General features: G+C 46.9%; 1 protein-coding gene and 1 pseudogene across 1 annotated transcript; one reads left to right on the top strand and one right to left on the bottom strand.

The window, feature by feature from the left end:
• CFAP90 (cilia and flagella associated protein 90) lies at positions 1-7,570 on the top strand. Its single transcript, XM_060191156.1, has 3 exons — positions 1-327; positions 2,845-2,961; positions 7,030-7,570. The coding sequence occupies exons 1-3, from the start codon at positions 133-135 to the stop codon at positions 7,207-7,209; spliced, it is 492 nt and encodes a 163-aa protein (XP_060047139.1). The 5' UTR covers positions 1-132; the 3' UTR covers positions 7,210-7,570.
• Positions 7,571-9,770: 2,200 nt separating this feature from the next.
• Positions 9,771-10,749, bottom strand: LOC103111270 (thioredoxin reductase-like selenoprotein T; annotated as a pseudogene).
• Between the last annotated feature and the right edge of the window lie 8,359 nt (positions 10,750-19,108).

The raw sequence follows: 19,108 nt of genomic DNA, 5'->3' as shown, positions 1-19,108 counted from the left end.
AGATGGGCGGAGTCAAAGCGATAAGAGCGGCCCCCGGTCTCCAGGCGACGTCAGGACGCGTGTCCCTGGTCGCGGTGGGTCCCGCAGGTATAGAAGGTCCTGGCGGTGGTCCCAGGGCAGTGGCAGGCGGGGATGGAGAGGGCGGCGGCGGCGGCGGCGGCGGCGGCGGCGGAGGAGGAGGAGGAGGAGGAGGAGGAGCAGCTCACGGCCGCTTCCCTGCGGGCCCAGCGGCCCCCGCCGCCCATCTCCGCGCTGTCGGCCTTCAGCCACGTGCCTCCCCGGCGCCTGGACCCCCCGGAGCACAGCTACTTCCACCGCCCGGGCTGGGTGAGCGGGGTCGGGGAATGTGGGGGGACCCCCAGCACAGCTACCTGCTCTGCCCGGGCTGGGGCTAGCTGGTTGCGGGCAGCCCGGGGAGCTGCGGGGCTGGGGTGCTAGGGAGGGGGGAGGAGGGCGGAACCTCAATGCCCTGAGGGAGCAGGGGTGTAGGGGAGCGGGGGTGCATGGGAGAAAGGGTGCCCGGGAGCGGGGGTGCCCGGGAGCGGGGGAGCAGGGGTTCCCGGGAGCGGGGGTGCAGGGGAACAGGGGTGGAGGGCAGCAGGGGTGCAGGGGAGCAGGGGTGCCCGGGAGCGGGGGTGCAGGGGAGCAGGGGTGCCCGGGAGCGGGGCTGCAGGGGAGCAGGAGAACGGGGGTGCAGGGGAGCAGGGGTGCCCCGGAGCGGGGGTGCGGGGGGTGCAGGGGGAGCAGGGGAGCGAGGGTGCAGGGGAGTGGGGGAGCCGGGATCAAGGGCTGCAGGGGAATGGGGTTGCAGGGGAGTGGGGGAGCCGGGATCAAGGGCTGCAGGGGAATGGGGTTGCAGGGGAGTGGGGAAGCCGGGATCAAGGGCTGCAGGGGAGCGGGGCTGCAGGGGAGTGGGACAGGACGGCATTGTGGCGCTGGGGCGGGACCTCACTGGGAGCTGAGGGCGAGTTTGGGGGCTTCACTGCTGGGGGCAGGCACGGGAGACCCTGGCCTCAGCGGAAACTGGGGAGAGTCTCCACTTCTGGAGGGGGGTGTCCACACTGCTGGGGGTGGGTGTTCACTGCTTGGACTGGGAGGTCCTCACTGGGATTGGGGCAGGTTCAATGCTTGGATTGGTGGGTTCACTGCATCACGTTGGGGTGTCCTCACTGCTATAGAAATCCAAGCAATGCAAAAAAGGAAGAAGGGAACGTGTGAATACACACAGACACACACATACACACACACAGAGACACACAGACACACACACACATACACACACACAGACACAGACAGACACACAGACACACACACACAGACACACACAGAGACACACACCGACACACACACAGACACATAGACACAGACACACACACACAGACACACATACACAGAGACACACACAGACACACACACAGAGACACACATAGACACACACACAGACACACAGACACAGACATACACACAGACACACACACACAGACACACACACACAGAGACACACACAGACACACACACATAGACACAGACACACACACACACAGGCACATATACACACAGACACACACACAGACAGGCAAACAGACACACACACAGGCACACACAGGCACATACACACACAGGCACATACACACACAGACACACACAGAGATAGACACACATACAGACACACATACAGACAGACACACACTCACACACACACACAGGCACACCCTTCGTGGGTAGCTCTTCCTTTAAGGTTTGGGCTCTGGCAGAGTTTTGAGTAGCTCAGAGGGCTCTGTCTGAACCCCACTTCCATCAGGACCTGAAGAAAGAAGAAGAAAAAAAAAAGACAGTCGGAAGTAGTAACAGGTGTAGGTGTGACTCAGAAAGGAAGAGAAGGCAGGACCAGAGGGAAGAAATGGGCAAATATATATGTATGTAAAGATAGATATAGAAATAATAGCCCTGCTGTTTTATAAATTTGTAAATTATTATTAAGTCAGGAATAAAAGTTCATAAATAATAAAAGGAAAAGTTAAATTTATTTATTAAATATTTATTTATTCCCTTTGTTGCCCTTGCTGTTTTATTGTTGTGGTTATTCTTGTTGTCGTCATTGTTGGATCGGACAGAGAGAAATGAAGAGAGGAGGGGGAGACAGAGAGGGGGAAAGACAGACACCTGCAGACCTGCTTCACCGCCTGTGAAGCGACTCCCCTGCAGGTGGGGAGCCAGGGGCTCGAACTGGAATCCTTACGCCGGTCCTTGTGCTTTGTGCCATGTGCACTTAACCCTCTGCGCTACCGCCTGACTCCCCAAAATCTTAAATTTAAAAAGAAAGGAAATGAAGGCAGGACCATTGAAAAAATGGGGAAACTATATAAACATAGATACAGATACAAAGCTATATTATCAGCCCATATCTGTGGCCTTGGGAGAACCACTGCAGTTTTCTGATGAATGAAGGGAATGGGAACACAGAGCTCAGGTGGCGGGGACAGTGTGGAACTTTATCCCTGTAATCTTGTAATTTTGTAATTCAATATTGTCATTAATAAAAATAAATAAATACAATGAAGTTGAGAAGTTGCCCCTGTCAGAGAAAGCAAGAAAGCAGGAGGAAGGAGGAGAGACCTGGAGATGTCCTCAGCTCACACCTGCTCTCACCACCTGGCTCTGAATTCCCAGCCAGGTCCCCCTGGCTCTGCCTCCAGATAACTGGGGCCCAGCGCCACACTCTGGACAGACAGGGGACCCCCAAAGCACCGTGCAGGGCCAGGGAGACTGTGGGTTCTGATCCCTGTAGGTGACCCCAGCCTCAAACGAGTCCCCGGCTTCCTCTGCCGGTCGGTCCCCTCCCAGACAGGAGTCGTTTCGCTCTATGACTGTGTGTTTAAGAGGAACCTGGGCTACAATCAGAGGCTGCACCGAGACGACAGAGAGCACGCCAAGAGCCTGGACCTCCACGTGAACGAGGAGGTGGGTGACACGAGGCCGGGAGGCAGGGACCCTCGGAGGCGCCGTCACTGCGCTGTGCCTCCCTGCAGCCCTGCCCTCAGCCCCCTAAGTGATGGAACACGCTGCCGAGAGCAAACTCCAGTCTGCGAGAGAGACTGTGGTCATGGCACATTTTTTACGTTTTTTTTTTTTTTTTTTCTGTGTGCAAAAAGGCATCACGTTTTTTCCAAGGACAGGACAGCTCCTCCTAGTCTGACACGTCACTGATTTGGACGGTTCTACTATTTAGTTATGGAGCACATAACACTGTGACAGCAGTACAGCCGCAAAGCTCTTCTCCCACATAAAAGAGGTGTCCTGGGAGAAATCATAGAAGCAGCTGGATAAAGAAGGAGGGAAAGTGGGGCCGGGTGGGAGTGCACCTGGTTGAGTGCACTTGTTACCGTGCACAAGGACCTGAGTTCAAGCCCCCGACCCCCACTTGCAGGGTGGAAGCTTCCTGAGCAGTGAAGCAGGGCTGCAAGCCACTCTTTTTCCTCCTCTCTCTCTCTCTCTCTCTCTCTCTCTCTCCCCCTTGCCTCTCGACTTCTCTCTCCCTATCTCTATCCATAATAAATAAATAAGACTATTAAAAATAAGACAAAAGGGAGTCAGTCCTTAGCGCAGGCAGCGGGTTAAGCACACATGGCACAAAATGCAAGGACTGGCATAAGGATCCTGGTTCAAGCCCCCAGGCTTCCCACCTGCAGGGCAGTCACTTCACAGGCGGTGAAGCAGGTCTGCAGGTGTCTGTCTTCCTCTCCCCCTCTCTGTCTTCCCCTCCTCTCTCCATTTCTCTCAGTCCTATCCAACAACAATGACATCAATAACAACAATAATAATTACAACAATAAGACAACAAGGGCAACAAGAGGGAATAAAGATTTTAAAAAGATAAGACACAAAAAGAAAGAAAGAAAAAATAAGAGGGTTATTGATTTGAACTCAACTTAAGTTGGGAAACATGTCCACATAGCTTCGGCTGCAATGCAAGCTTCAGGGGAGAGAAAGTGCGTCTGGGTTTATTCTGAGCGTCCTTAGGGTGAGGCCACAGGGTATCTGCCTAGTAAGAGACTATCGAGGAAAAATCATGCATGTTTGTGAGGAAAGTGACAGGCGTGCTCAGGAGAGGGTCATGCCAAGATCACACAGACTGTGTCCAGAAAACTCCTCACAAGGACAGACACTGGGGGTGGGGAGCTCCACTGCCCAAGTCTGCTCAGCCCTGCTCCTCAGGCAGGCTCTGTCTGGGTCCCCTCAGAACCTAACGGACGAGACAGGATGGCTGCTTCCAGGGAAGGGAGTGGGGCCACACCCTCCAGTCTACAAACTTCAGGCCAGATCTTGCTTTTTCTAATCCCTGAGAGAGTCTTATCTCAAGTTTATTAGAGAAAAGCAGGTGAGCAACACTGGACACAGTTTTGACAGAGATCCTTTTAATTAATTTATTTTGATTTGATTTGAGAGGACAAAGAAATTGAGAAGGGGGGGAGAGATAGACAAGGAAAGAGAAAGACACCTGCAGACCGGCCTCACTGCTCGTGAAGCGCCCCTGCTGCGGGTGGGGAGTGGAGGTTAGAACCCAGGTCCTAGAGTATAGCACTATGTGTGCTTAAGCACTGCTTGGCCCCTTGACATAGATCTTTGTTGCACCTCTAAATCCTAACTGCCAGGAGTTTTCTAAGAACTCTGGCATCCTAAGCAAATAAAAATATAAAGGGGCCAGGCAGTGGCGCACCTGATTAAGCGAACACATCACACAGTGCACAGGGACCCAAGTTCAAGCCCCTGGTCCCCACCTGCAAGGCAAAAGCGTCATGAGTGGTGAAACAGGGCTGCAGGTGCCTCTCTATCTCTTTCCTTTTTTAAAAAAATTATTTATTTATTCCCTTTTGTTGCCCTTGTTGTTTTATTGTTGTTGTCATTGTTGGACAGGACAGAGAGAAATGGAGAGAGGAGAGGAAGACAGAGAGGGGGAGAGAAAGACAGACACCTGCAGACCTGCTTCACCGCCTGTGAAGCGACTCTCCTGCAGGTGGGGAGCCGGGGCTCGAACCGGGATTCCTATGCCAGTCCTTGCACTTTGCACCATGTGCGCTTAACCTGCTGCGCTACAGCCTGACTCCCTCTCTTTCCATTTCTATTTCCCCCTCTCTGTCTCTAGCCAATAATAAATAAATTTCAAAAAGTTAAAAAAAAAAAAAAGAACTCTGGCCTCCTGGGGACACACACACACACACACACACACACACACACACGGTTTCTCTCAGGCAGTATGGCCACCACACAGTGCTGTTCCTCTCATTTTTACACGGTTTTCTGAAAGGCTTTGCTTGTGTCTTCTGCACATCAGGGTTAGCATTAGGGTTCAGGAGCCCGGGTGCTGGGTGTCATGGAGTGCCATGGCCCAAGGGAAGCTCAAATGTTAATGCCCTGCTGTCTTTCCCTGTCTCTCTGTCCTTCTGACTGCGTCCTTTGGGACAGAATTTACAGAGCTTTAGGTGATGGTCCTTAGTGAAATAAGAGGTGAAAGGCAGCTTCCTGTGTGGTGGTTTCTAGAGAAATGCAGTACTTGCAAAGAGGCAAAGAAATGAAGCAAAACAAAAGTGGACAGTCTATGATTTTATGAAAACTCCAGTGGTCATCATTGGGAGGTTGGAGGAGCAGAACTCTGGTCGTGGGTGTGGAGTATAGCTAGACCCTGGATCTTTCAGTCCTGTAAACCACTATCAATCACAAATAAAACAGTGGCTTAAAAACAAAAAACAGGGAGTCCGGCGGTAGTGCAGCGGGTTAAGCACAGGTGGTGTGAAGCACAAGGACCAGCGTAAGGATCCCCGTTCGAGCCCCCGGCTCCCCACCTGCAGAGGAGTCACTTCACAGGCGGTGAAGCAGGTCTGCAGGTGTCTGTCTTTCTCTCCTCCTCTCTGTCTTCCCCTCCTCTCTCCATTTCTCTCTGTCCTATCCAACAACAACAACAGCTATGACAATAATAACAACTACAACAAACACAACAGCAAGGGCAACAAAATGAGTAAAATGGCCTCCGGGAGCAGTGGATTCATAGTGCAGGCACCGAGCCCCAGCAATAACCCTGGAGGCCAAAAAAATAAATAAATAAAATAAAATAGAGGGTGTGGGCAGTGGCACACCTGGTTGAACGCACACGTAGTGAGCAAGGACCCATGTTGAAGTCCCAGTCCTCACTTTCAGGGGGAAACTTTATGAGTGGTGAAGCAGGCCTTCAGGTCAGTCTCTCTCTCTCTCGTCTCTCTCGTCTTTCTCTCCCTCTCTCTCTCTCTCTCTCTCACTTCTTTTTCCTCTTCTTCTCCTTCTCCTCCTCCTCCTCCTCCTCCTCCTCTTTCTTCTTCTGTTTTGTCCTTTCCTCTCAATTTCTTTCTGTCTCTATCTGGGAAAATAAATGAATGAAAATAAGATTTTAAAATAAATAAATAATAATAACAATAATAACTGCAATAAAACAAGGGTGACAAAGGAAATAAATAAATATTAAATAAATAAATAAAAATATTTGTAAAAAAAAAGGGGGCGGGCTGTGACACACCCATTTGAACACACATATTGCCTTGTGCGAGGATACGGGTTCAAGCCCCTGGTCCCCACCTGCGGAAGTGAAGCTTTTTCAAGCAAGCTGTGAAGCAGTATTGCAGGCATCTCTCTCTCTCTCCCCTTTCCTTCTTGATTTCACCCTGTTTCTATACAACAAATAAATAAATTATGTAAAAATTATTTTAAAGAAAAAAGTTGCTTGGGAACAGTAGGTATCACATGTGTGAGGTCTTGGCTAACCCACACAGGCAGGGAAACATACACAGACAGACAGACACACTTCTAGGCGGCAGTAGTTGGAGGAGGAGGAGGAGGAGGAGACTTCGCAGAGATAGGGTGGGGGTTGCTGAGAAGTGAAGGTGCTGGGGTGGTGAAGGGGTACTGGGAGGTGGCTGTGGGAAGGGGTAGGGTGCTGGAGGTGGGTGCAGTGGAGGAGTGGGGCTGTGGGGTACCAGGCCAGGCTGTGCCGCCTCCCCCCAGGAACAGGAGCGGCCAGTGGGGGTGCTCACATCCTCGGTCTACGGCCGCCGCTGGCATCTGCCGCTGGAACCCCTGAATCATGACCACCGGCGCGCCAACCACCTGAAGGCAGATTTCTACCGCAAGAACGACATCCCCAGCATCAAGGGGCGAGGTTTTGGGCACATCTCCCCGGCCTGAGCCCCGGCCCGCCCGGCCCGGCCTGCTGGACAGGAGGTGCGGTCCAGCCCTCACCTGGCCTCACAGAAGGCTCTGGGCTGGCCCCTCCCCACCGCTAGCCTGGAACAAGGACCCCCCCAGGCTGAGGCAAGGAGCCCCCCAGGCTGGGGCATTGACTTCCCCCAACTCCAGGCAATGACTTCCCCCAGCCTGGGGCAAGGACCCCCCAGCCCGGGACAATGCCCCCCCCCCCCCAGCCCTGGGCAAGGACCTCACAGGCGGGGCAAGGATCCAGGACCTCCATGTCCACCTGAATCAGGTTTCCAGAAGCAGTCAGACATAGGGCCAATCTACACCTCAATAAAGTGACCCTTTGCACAGATCTTGACTGAGCTGATTTCATTACCAGGAGCTGCTTTGGGGGACGGAGGGAAATCCGGAAGGGGGTGCAACTTATTCCCCAACTTGCAGTCTGTTGTGCAGTACCACCCTCACATTCGTCCTCCTGAGGGAGCAACACAATAACAGTCACGGTGAGGAGGCTGAACCCACCCCTCCATCTCCACTTCCCCACCCACCCATTCATCAGGGAGCTGAAGTTCACAGAACAGAAGAGGACGTTTGCACCTTGGAGAATCAAAGTGCCGGCACCTGGCTCTGGCACACCTGGTTAAATGCACGTATCATATGCAAGGACTCGGGTTCAAGTCCCTGCTCCCTATCTGCAGCAGGGACGCTTGGGACACTTTGTGAGCAGTGAAGCAGGTCTGCAGGTGTCTTTCCCCCTCTCTAATCACCCTTCCGTCTCAACTTCTCTCTGCCCTGTTAAAATAAAATAGAAAGAAAGGAAAGGGAAAAATGGCTGCAGGAACAGTGGATTTGTAGTTCCCCTCCCCCAGTGGATAAACAATACTCAGCAATTCTGACCTATCCCGACACTCTCTATGAAACCCTGCCCCAGGACAGGGCTGGTTAAGTTGCTACTAACTGAGCCCTATCACAAACTGAGGCTGACACAGGAAATTGACGAAGTGGAAGTATTTATTTACACAAGCACATAGAACAGCCAGTATTACAAACACACACAGACTCAGACTCACAGGGAAGGTCTCAGCTAAGAGGTCTACAAGCCGAAATGCCAGAGTGGTCCTGTAGCTTGTGGAAACCAGAGCTCTTTAACCTAGGGATTTTATAGCACTCCGGGATGGGAGTAGTCACTCTTATGTAAGAAGGCAGAAGGGCAGAGGGGTGTTATGCAAGCAGAGGGTACTTTCTACACTTGCACATTTTAAACTCCATCTTATGGTGCTGATTTATGTCTAAGCAAAGCAGATGTTACAAAAGCAAACAGAGCAGGCTAATTTCAAACTCTCCAACTTAAACATGGCCATGTATTTTGCAATGTCACTTCGGTGCACTAGGCTAGGCTAGGTTATCAGGGAGCAGCCAGCCGGCTGCTTTCTGCCTGTCGTTATGCTTCTGGGGAGCCAGGTAGTTTTGGCATACCTGGTTAAGTGCACATAGTACTAAGTGCAAGGACCCTCACAAGGTTCTGGGTTTAAGCGCCACCCCCCTCTGGCTCTCCACCTGCAAAAGAGTCGGCTAATAAGCTCTTTTAAACTGGGAACTTCTGAAATGGAAGCGTTAATGTAACTCATTCTCTCATAGGCCCTCTGACAGGCCCCTGGGGCAAGGAGGCAGGGTGACCTGAATCAGTAGCAACTCTAGGTGCTGGGCTTACAGGAACTCTTCCAAAACCACATCTGGAAACCAAAGGGTAAGCCCAGGGATTTCAAAGTCCCACCCAGTTCCTGCTCACCTGTCCTTTCAAAGTAACAAATAAATGTTGGGACTGGTTGTTGCTTGGTTCTGGGAGGAAGTTTGGGGAGCTGTGGAGGTAGGGTCCTTTCATTAACAAGAGTTCACAAAACTTCTGGCTGGGAGCACAAAAATAAATTGTAAAGGATTCAATGGCTTAAACAGGCAGGGTGGGCGTGGCAACTGAGTCTAAAGATTTCTAGTCTTTGTGCAAGAAGCCCGTGTGTTAGCAGTGGAAAAATACTGTCCTTAAAATGCTTACTCCCGGGGGTCGGGCGGTAGCGCAGCAGGTTAAACGCACATGGCGCAAAGTGCAAGGACTGGCATAGGGATCCTGGTTCGAGTCCCTGGCTCCCCACCTGCAGGGGAGTCATTTCATAAGTGTTGTAGCAGGTCTGCAGGTGTCTGTCTTTCTCTCCCCCTCTGTCTTCCTCTCCTCTCTCCATTTCTCTCTGTCCTATCCAACAATGAACAACATCAACTGTTGGTATGTTCCCTTCCCCCCTGACCTCTGAGAAGAATTGGTTTGCCCCTTGCTACTTTCGCGCCCCTTTTTCTCCCTGCCCCCTATGCTAAGGACGGGCAGAGTCTCAGCAGCAGCAGCAGAGAGAGGATGATGGAGAAAAGCACATGGTGTGGTGATTTGCCCGTTCGTGAATAAAGATATACAGCTTCTCAGCCCAGCCGTGTGTCCCCGAGTCTCTGTTACCCGCCCGTGAAGCCAGCTCGGTTAAAACAACAAATTTAAACAGACATCGTCAAAGCAAATTGTAACTCAAATTTCTACTTTTTCAAATATGACTAAGAAAAAAAAGGTACAAGTAGTAATGCCTACTTAAAAAAACAAAAAGAACAAACTATTAACTGGGTGGATTTGGGGAAAGAAAAAAAAAACTATACAGTATTATTGCACTCCACGAATGTGCAGAATCCAAAATGTGCCAGCACTGAAAAACTGTCTTGCATTGAGGTTTTCCAAGAGGTACAACGAGCCTGCCAAGAAAGCATCTGGTCTGTACTAACAGCTTGCTGTCTTCAGTACAGGCCTTCATAATGTCAGTCACACTGCTCTTGCAAAAATCCCTTAATGTAAAAGAGTTTTCAGTGCTGATAGGTGGGCTATGATTGATGGTGTGGGATTGAATCCATATGCACATTGAGCTTCATTTCATTGTCAAGAATTTGAACGAGCTGTTGCATGGATGGAAGGTGACCAGATTCCAGCTTAGACCACACAGGTACATCATTCAAGGTTATCTCAAATGCACCTGTTGACATACACTGGTTCTCAATAATGTTGCTCAAGAAGAAAACCATCATACATGTATAGACCTTATTTTCTTGGCCTCGCTGCCAGATGCTAGGAGCTTGCATGTCAAAGAAAGCAAATGGATCCTTGCCCACAATTATTAAGCCTATTAATACTAGTTTGAAGACTGACAGGGAAGAGGCTATGTGTCTGTATATTGGTTGAGGGAGGTAATTCTCTCCTTCAATGCGGATGTCTGGGTACCGCTGGCTAATAATCCGCATGTACTCTTCAAACACCCGCCTATAACCTCAGGAAACACAAATCTGGAACTTGAGCAGCGGCCCGTGGCGTACTGCATTTTTAGCCTCTTGCCCAGCACGCCGCCCAGATTGGTCGAGGCATCGCTTCGGACCATCGCCGAAGCTGCCATCAAGAGAAGAAGCAAAAGCCGCATCGTCACAGAGCGCGCTGCCTCTCAGCCGCCCTCACAGTGACTGTCAAGTTCTCTACAGAAAAGCAGAATTCCAGCAGCTGACCTTCCTCATACAACGTTCCACCCCCCGGCATTCTTCTGTGGACATTTGCTTTGGACTGGCATTTCTATCGGACTCAACTGGTACACCTCTTGGACACTTTGCAGCTTCCCCTTATGCTGCTGGGTTTCTCAAAGACTGACTGCAGCCATGCCTTGGGACTCTAGGCCCTTCCCCGCCCCCATGCTAAAAAAAATGCCCGTTGAGGCAAGTACCCCCCCAGAGGCAGGAAATGCTTTTTTTTAAGCTGATAAAGTTTTGCCCAGAGGTAAAAAATGGCCCCCTCAGGCCTTCCCTTGGCAGCACACTGGTTCTTGTTACTTGCTTACATGTTTCTCCATGTTTGTGCCAGTTTCTCTTTTGAAAATGCCTGTATAATACAGGTTTCTGTTCACCCCACACCCCTGATACTGTGGTCATTTAGTTAAAAACAGAAGGGGGAACTGTTGGTATGTTCCCTTCCCCCCGACCTCTGAGAAGAATTGTTTTGCCCCTTGCTACTTTCGCACCCCTCTTTCTCCCGCCCCCTATGCTAAGGACGGGCAGAGTCCCAGCAGCAGCAGCAGCAGCAGTGGAGAGAGGATGATGGAGAAAAGCACATGGTATGGTGATTTGCCCGTTCGTGAATAAAGATATACAGCTTCTCAGCCCAGCCGTGTGTCCCCGAGTCTCTGTTACCCGCCCATGAAGCCAGCTCGGTTAAAACAACAATCATCAACAATAATAATAACCACAACAAGGCTGCAACAACAAGGGCAACAAAAGGGGGGAAATGGCCTCCAGGAGCAGTGGATTCATGGTGCAGGCACTGGGCCCCAGAAATAACCCTGGAGGCCAAAAAAAAAGGGAAAAAATATTTATTCCCTTTGTTGCCCTTTTTCTTTTATTGTTGTCATCGTTGTTGGATAGGACAGAGAGAAATGGAGAGAGGAGGGAAACACAGAAAGGGGAAGAGAAAGACACCTGCAGACCTGCTTCACTGTTTGCGAAGCGACTCCCCTGCAGATGGGGAGGTGGGGGCTCGAACCGGGATCCTTATGCCGTTCCTTGTGCTTTGTGCCACCTGCACTCAGGACCTCATGCTTGAGAGTCCGATGCTTTATCCACTGCACCACCTCCTGGACCACCCAAGTACTTTTCCAGAAGCCTCTTATTAACATAAAAGCTGTCTTTTTAGGAACACAAAGCAGAATGTGGACTGGGCTTAGCGTATTGCAGCAAAGCAAAGGACTCTGGGGGGGTGAGGAGGGATTTCCAGGTCCTGGTGCCTGATGGCAGAAGAGGACCTAGGCTGGGGGCGAGAGAGTTGTGCAGAAAACAGACATTTTACTCATGGACCAGCAACTGTGTTTACTGTAGGCCATTAATCTCCCCAATAAAAATTAAGAAAATAATTTAACACCACAACAGATCAAATGAAGGGAAGAATTCAAACTAACATTTCAAAAAATAAATGTCTTGAGAGTCAGGCGGTAGTCAGGCGCAGCAGGTTAAGCACACATGGCACAAAGTGCAAGGACCGGCTTAAGGATCCTGGGTTCTAGCCCCTGACTCCCCACCTGCAGGGGAGTCGCTTCACAGGCGGTGAAGCAGGTCTGCAGGTGTCTGTCTTTCTCTCCCCCTCTCTGTCTTCCTCTCCTCTCTCCATTTCTCTCTGTTCTATCCAACAGCAACATCAGTAGCAACAACAATAATTACAACAACAATTTAAGAAACAAGGGCAGCAAAAGGGAAAATTTAAAAAAAGTATATTAAAAAATGTCTTGCATAAAAAACATGAAAATTTTCAGCTAGTGCCTATCTTTCTTTCTCCCTGCCTCCCCCCCCCCCCGCATCTCAGTTTCTTTGTGCCTCTACCCAATAAATAAACAAAATATTTATTTTAAAAGATGCCATTCTAACTCCCCTCACTCAGGAGAGTCCAAGTGTTTGGGGGGCTCCGTGCCAGAAAGAAGGCATGTGACAGATGCGCGTCTTCTCAGTTAGAAGCTGGACGGTCTCACAGTGGGCAGGGAAAGCACCTCACCCACGTACGTGCACACTCTCGTCTTCGTCTTCAGTGTGGCATTTCAAGCCCTGGGTGTGCGTGGGATTCAAGGTATAGTTCAGATGAAGGGACTCGAGACTATGCCTTTGAACAGCTCTCTTTTAGGAAGGGAAGCTGAACACCGATAAGCTGCCTGGTGACCCCAGAAAGCCAGGCTGTGTTACAGCAGCTGACACCAGAGGAGAAGGGGTGTCTGTGCAGAGAGTCAGAGTTTCTCCAGGTAGATGGTGGCTGAGGGGGATGCAGGCCTGGAAAGCCAGGAGCTGGATTGAGGGGCAAGTCAGTGTGTTGGGGGGGGTGTCCCCAAGATTTTCAGAGCTTCCTGCTTGCTAGAACAGAGCTCTGCACACTCCTTTCTAGACTAAAGCTCGTAATTGGCCCGAACTACCCTTCTGAATTCAAGAGGGAAACACCAGTAGAATCAAGGTGGGGATGTGAATTCTTAACATTGCCTGTTTCATTTTGTTTTGTTTTGTCACCAGTGATTTCACAATGTCTTACAAGATGATAAGATTACAGGGTATAATTCCACACTGCACCCACCTCCAAAGTTCTGTGTCCAACCCCCCCCCCCAGTCACAATGACAGTCACAAGAGTTCTCACAAAGTCTTAGAGATATTTTGCTTACATCTATTTTTTAAAAATTATTTTATTATATTTATTTACTTACTGGATAAAGACAGCCAGAAATCCAAAGAGAAGGGGAGATAGATAGCAAGAAAAATATCCGCAGCCCTGCTTAGCCACTCGTGAAGCTTTCCCCCTGCAGGTAGTGGCTGGGGGCTTGAACCTGGGTCCTTGCACATTGTAACATGTATGTTCCACCAGTTGTGCCACCACCCAACTCCTTAGGTCTAGTTTTGTTTGTTTTCACAAGTTCATACGTTTCAACTTTGTAGATTCCATATGAGTGGGACCGCCTTATTTATGGTAGTATGCTTCACCTCTCACCACGCTAGCAACAATCCCCTCCAGTCCCATCCATTTTGTTCCAGAGCAAAATGTCATCTTCTTTGATTGCAGAAAAGATTATTTTCTGAGTGCAGAAAGATCACTTCTAAGTAATATTCCATGGAGTACATATCCCATAACTTCTCTGGCCACTCATCTATGGGTGAGCATTTAGGCTGCTTGGCTGTGATGAATAATGTAGCTGTGAAGAGATGGGTTCCTACGTCCTCTCAGATCAGTGTTTCAATGTCCTCTGGATAAATGCCTAAGTGTGGGGTTGCATTTTTATCTGTTTAAAGACAGTTATTTTTCTAATTTTAGCATCAGCTTAGTAGCTACTGGCAGAGGACTAATAGATATGTTTAACCAGACATCATGCACCCACATGCTCTCTCTCTTTTGGGGTGTATGTTCGTTTTATTTGTTGATTTATTTTGGCCTGCTGACATTTTAATTATTTTAATAATGCTTTTTGTTCCAGGAGGTCACCCTGGTACCCTTTCTACCTCCTTGAGCCCTTCTGTCTCCAGGAATCCAGTTTCAGAAGCAACTGTTTTTAACCTGAAGTTGGGAATGTTTATTTTGGAAATAATCTGAAACCTGCCCAGGTTTTAAGATGTCAGCTGTCTTTTTAACGAATGCAGCAACGACGGGAAACAATTTTGCCTCAAAGGTGTTGGATTTCTCACTGTTGAACGCACCCCCCGTCAGTGAGCTAGTCCATTTGAACACTGATTCCTCCGCGGCTGTTTTTATTGTTTTGATTCTCTCCTTAGATATGACACCTGTATCCTGGGCAGTTTCGAGGTCCAGTGACACTTGTTTCTTGATTCTTTTTAAAATGCTTTTCTCACTGTAGGTGCCCTTTCCTCCTTCTTTCTAAGGAGTGGCAGTTTATTTGCAACGCCTTTGGAAGCATGTCACCAAATTCATAAACGTATAATAAGAAATACATAAAATGTGTCTTATAAAAAGTGCTGTGATTACTGCCTCCTTTTCTTGATTACCAAAAAAATATTATCTTCAGTGGCTTCGTCCAAAAGTAATGTAGTAAAATAATGTTAGCCTGGGGGATGGGCAGTAGCTCAGCAGGTTAAGAGCACATGGCGCAAAGTGCAAGGGTAGGCCTAAGGATCCCGGTTCCAGCCCCCAACTCCCCACCTGCAGGGGGGTCAGTTCACAGGTGGTGAGGCAGGTCTGCAGGTGTCTGTCTTTCTCTCCCCCTCTGTCTTCCCCTCCTCTCTGTTTCTGTCTGTCCTGTCTAACAACAACGACATCATCAACAACAATAACTACAACAACAATAAAAAACAAGGGCAACAAAAGGGAAAATAATAATTAAAAAAAAATTTAGGTGGGTGGAAGGAGACAACATCATGGTTCTGTAAGACATTCATGCCTGAGGATCTGAGATCCCAGGTTCAATCCTTAGCACCACCATCAGTCAGAGTTCTGTAGGGCTGTGATAAGAAAAAAAAAATGCGGTTGGGATCTTGATGGGGATAGCATTAAATTTGTATATGGCTCTGGGTAGTATATTCATTTTAATGATGTTAATTCTTCCAACCCATGAACATGGAATATCTTTCCACTTCTTTGTATCTTTTTATATGTCCTTGAGTCATGATTCATAATTTTCAGTATACAAGCCTTTCACTTCTTTGGTTAGATTTATTTCTAGATATGTTATTGTTTTTGTTGCTATAGTAAAAGGAACTGATTTCTGGATTTCATCTTCTTCTAACTTAGTGTTTGCATAGAGGAATGCCACTGACTTTTGAATGTTAATTTTGTAGCCTGACATCTTACTGTATTGCCTGATGATTTCCAAAACCTTCTTGCTGGATTCCTTAGGTTTTTCTATGTATAGTATCATGTCATTGGCAAATAGGGAGAGTTTAACTTCTTTTCTTCCAACCTGTATCCCTTTGATTCTTGCTCTTGCCTGATTGCTATGGCAAGAACTTCCAACACTATGTTGAATAGTAATGGTGATAGTGGGCAGCCCTGTCTAGTACCTGATCTGAGGGGAAATGCTTCCAGTTTTTCACCATTGAGTATGATGTTGGCTGTAGGTTTGCTATATATAGACTCCATTATCTTGAGGAATTTTCCATCTAGTCCCATTTTTTTGTAGTATTTATATTATAAAGGGACATATTTTGTCAAAGGACTTCTCTGCATCTATTGATATGACCATGTGGTTTTTGGTCTTGCTTTTATTGATGTGGTGGATCATGTTGGTTGATTTACGTATGTCTGTAGTTTTCTTTTTTTTGGTTGTGTCCCTGTCTGCTTTTGGAATCAGAATGATATTTCTTCATAGAAGCTAGGAGTAGTCCTGTGTCTTCAATCTTCTGGAAGACTTTTAACTCTTTCTTGAAAGTTTTGTAGAATTCATTTGTAAAACCATCTGGTCCAGGACTTCTCTTGAGAAGGTTTTTGATAACTGTTTTAATTTCATTAGCTGTGATGGGCCTGTACATATTATCTAGTTACTCTTTATTTAATTTTGGAAGTTCTGGAAGTTCGTAGGTATCTAGGAAATCGTCCATTTCTTCCAGGTTCTCTAGCTTGGTGGCATATATATTCATAGAAGCCTCGCATGATGTGTTGAATTTCTGCAGTGTCTGTTGTGATATCTCCTCTCTCATTTGAAATACGATTTATTTGGATCTTCTGCCTTTTTCGTTTTGTGAGTCTGGCTAAAGGTTTGTTGATTTTGTTCACTCTTTTGAAGAACCAGCATTTACTTTTGTTGATCTTTTGTATGGTTTTCTATTTTCAATGCTATTTATTTCTGCCCTAACTTTAGTGATTTCTGTCCTTTTGGTTACGTTAGGGTTCTTTTGTCCTTCTTCTAGGTCTTTAAGGTGTGCAATCAAGTTGTTTATTTGTGTTTTTTTCTTGTTTATTAATGTGTGCTTGTATAGCTATGAACTTCCCTCTCAGTACTGCCTTAGCTGTGTCCCAAATATTTTGATAGCTTATGTCTTCATCTTCATTGAACTCTCAAAACATTTGATTTCTTCTTTTATTTTCTATTTGACCCAGTATTTGTTAAGAAGTGTACTGTTGAGCTTCCACGTTTTAGGACTATTATTAATCTTTTGTTGATTGTTAAGTGTTAGTTTAATTCCACTGTGGTCTGAGAAGATGCTTGGGATGATTTCAATGCTCTTGAATTTGTTACTGTTGTTTTTGTGGCCTAACATATGGTCTATCCTTGTGAATGATCCATGTGGTCTTGAGTAGAATGTGTATTCCAGTTTCCTGGGGTGAATGACTCTGAAAATGTCAAATAGTTCTAGTTTATCTTTCTACTCATTTAGCTCCCTCATTCTTTATTGATTTTTTGCTTGGATGACCTGTCAAGTTGAAAGAGTGGGGTTTTGAAGTCCCCTACTATGACTGTGTTGCTGTTAATATATTGCTGTAACTCTTTCAGTAGACGTTTGATGTATTTAGATGGCTTCTCTTGGGTGCATAGATGTTAATAATTGTTAAGTCTTCTTGATTGACTTATCCTCTGAGCATTAAGTGATGTCCATCCCTATATTTAAAAAAAAATATTTATATTAAAGTCTATTGTGACAGATATGAGAATAGCTGCTCCTGCCCTTTTTTGTGGGCCATTGGCCTATATGATAGTTTTCTGCCCTTTCACTTTGAGTCTATGTTTGTCTTGTTGAGTTGGGTGGGTTTCCTGTAGACAGCATATTGTTGAGTTGTGTTTTCTGATCCATCTTCCTACTCTGTGCCTTTTAAGAAGTGAATTCAGGCCATTGACATTTATTGATATCATAGATTGAAGATATTTTAATACTATTATTATAGATTTTTAGAGTGTTGTGATATATGGCATATTTCTGGTGATCCGTTTATAGGAGACCTTTCAGAACTTCTTCCAGGGCAGGCTTGGTGATAGTTGATTTTTTCAACTGTTGCTTGTCTGAGAAGCTTTTTATGCCTTCATCTAGTCTAGCAGGATACAGTAGTCTTGGATGAAAGCATTTCTCATTGAGCACTGGATAGATATCTTGCCATTCTCTTCTGGTTTGTAGTGTTTGTGTGGAGAAGTCTGTTGCTAATCTATGGGTTTTCCTCTGTAGGAGACTCTTTGTTTTTCTCTTTCAGCCTTCAGGATCCTTTCTTTATCCTTATTCCTTTCCATTCTAAATATGATGTGTCTTGGTGTCTTTAAGTCTGGGTTAATTCTGTTTGGGACACTCCGGGCTTCTTGAACCTATATATCTTTTATGTTGTCTAGACTAGACAAGTTCTCAGCTATTATGTCCTGAAGAATGATTTCTTCCTCTCCCTCTCTTTCTTCCTCTGGTAAGCCAATAATGTGTATATTATTTCTTTTGAAGTCATCCCATAGGTTTCTGTTGTTGTTTTCAGAATCTCTTAATCTCTTTTTGAGATCTCTTACTTCTTTTTTAGTTGTCTCTAATTTGTCCTCAATCTTGCTAATTCTGTCTTCAGCCTCATTGATTTTATTCTCTCTCCCCTCTACTGTTTTCTGGAGTTCATCTATTTTGTCACCTTATTCTGATACTGTTTTAGCTTATTCAGCTAGTTGCATTCTTAGCTCAGCTATTTCAGCTTTCGGCTCTCTAATAATCTTGAGATAATTAGTGTTTTCTTCCAGAGTCTCATTTGTTGTTTCTGCATTTCTGATGACAATTCTTTCAAACTCTTTACTCACTCCTGTGACTATTTCCTTAACTAGTGCTTGGATGTTGACCTCATTATTTTCTGTTTCACGCTTTGGGAGGCTTATAGCTTGACTCTTGTCCTGGTTCATTTTTCCAATATTTCTTTTGTTGGTTTAGCCATTCTATATAGTATGTTATGAGGTTCCTCTCTTGGTACTCTTCAAATTACTGATCACTCTTGCCTGGATTAACTTGTGTTTAAGTAAGGTACTTAAAGGGTTCACAGTTGTGGAAACTGACAGTTGTTTCAATATTATTTTAATCCCAGAATTGGAGCATAGTGGTTTAAAAGCCTCTTTTCTTCTTTTTCTTCCCTGTAGGCCATGGGAGACTGAGGGCTTTTAAACTATAAATAGGCTTCTTAGCTTAATTACTGACTCCTGATCAAGAGATAAATCAGGGTACGAGAGAGATAGCACAGTGGTTATGCAAAGAGACTCTCACACCCCAAGGATCCAAAGCTCCAGGCTCAATTCAGCTTCTCTGCCAAGTCGGGCAGCACTGCTGGGCCCTGTGAGTTTCTAAACAAGTCCCGTTTATAGTCTGTAGGTTTTGAGGCAATTATTCATCATGTTCTCATTGGGAGAACAATGTGGA

The sequence above is a fragment of the Erinaceus europaeus genome, chromosome 5 (genome assembly GCF_950295315.1).
Source record: "Erinaceus europaeus chromosome 5, mEriEur2.1, whole genome shotgun sequence".
In the NCBI taxonomy this organism is placed as follows: domain Eukaryota; kingdom Metazoa; phylum Chordata; class Mammalia; order Eulipotyphla; family Erinaceidae; genus Erinaceus; species Erinaceus europaeus.
This window is presented reverse-complemented; position numbering and strand designations above follow the sequence as displayed.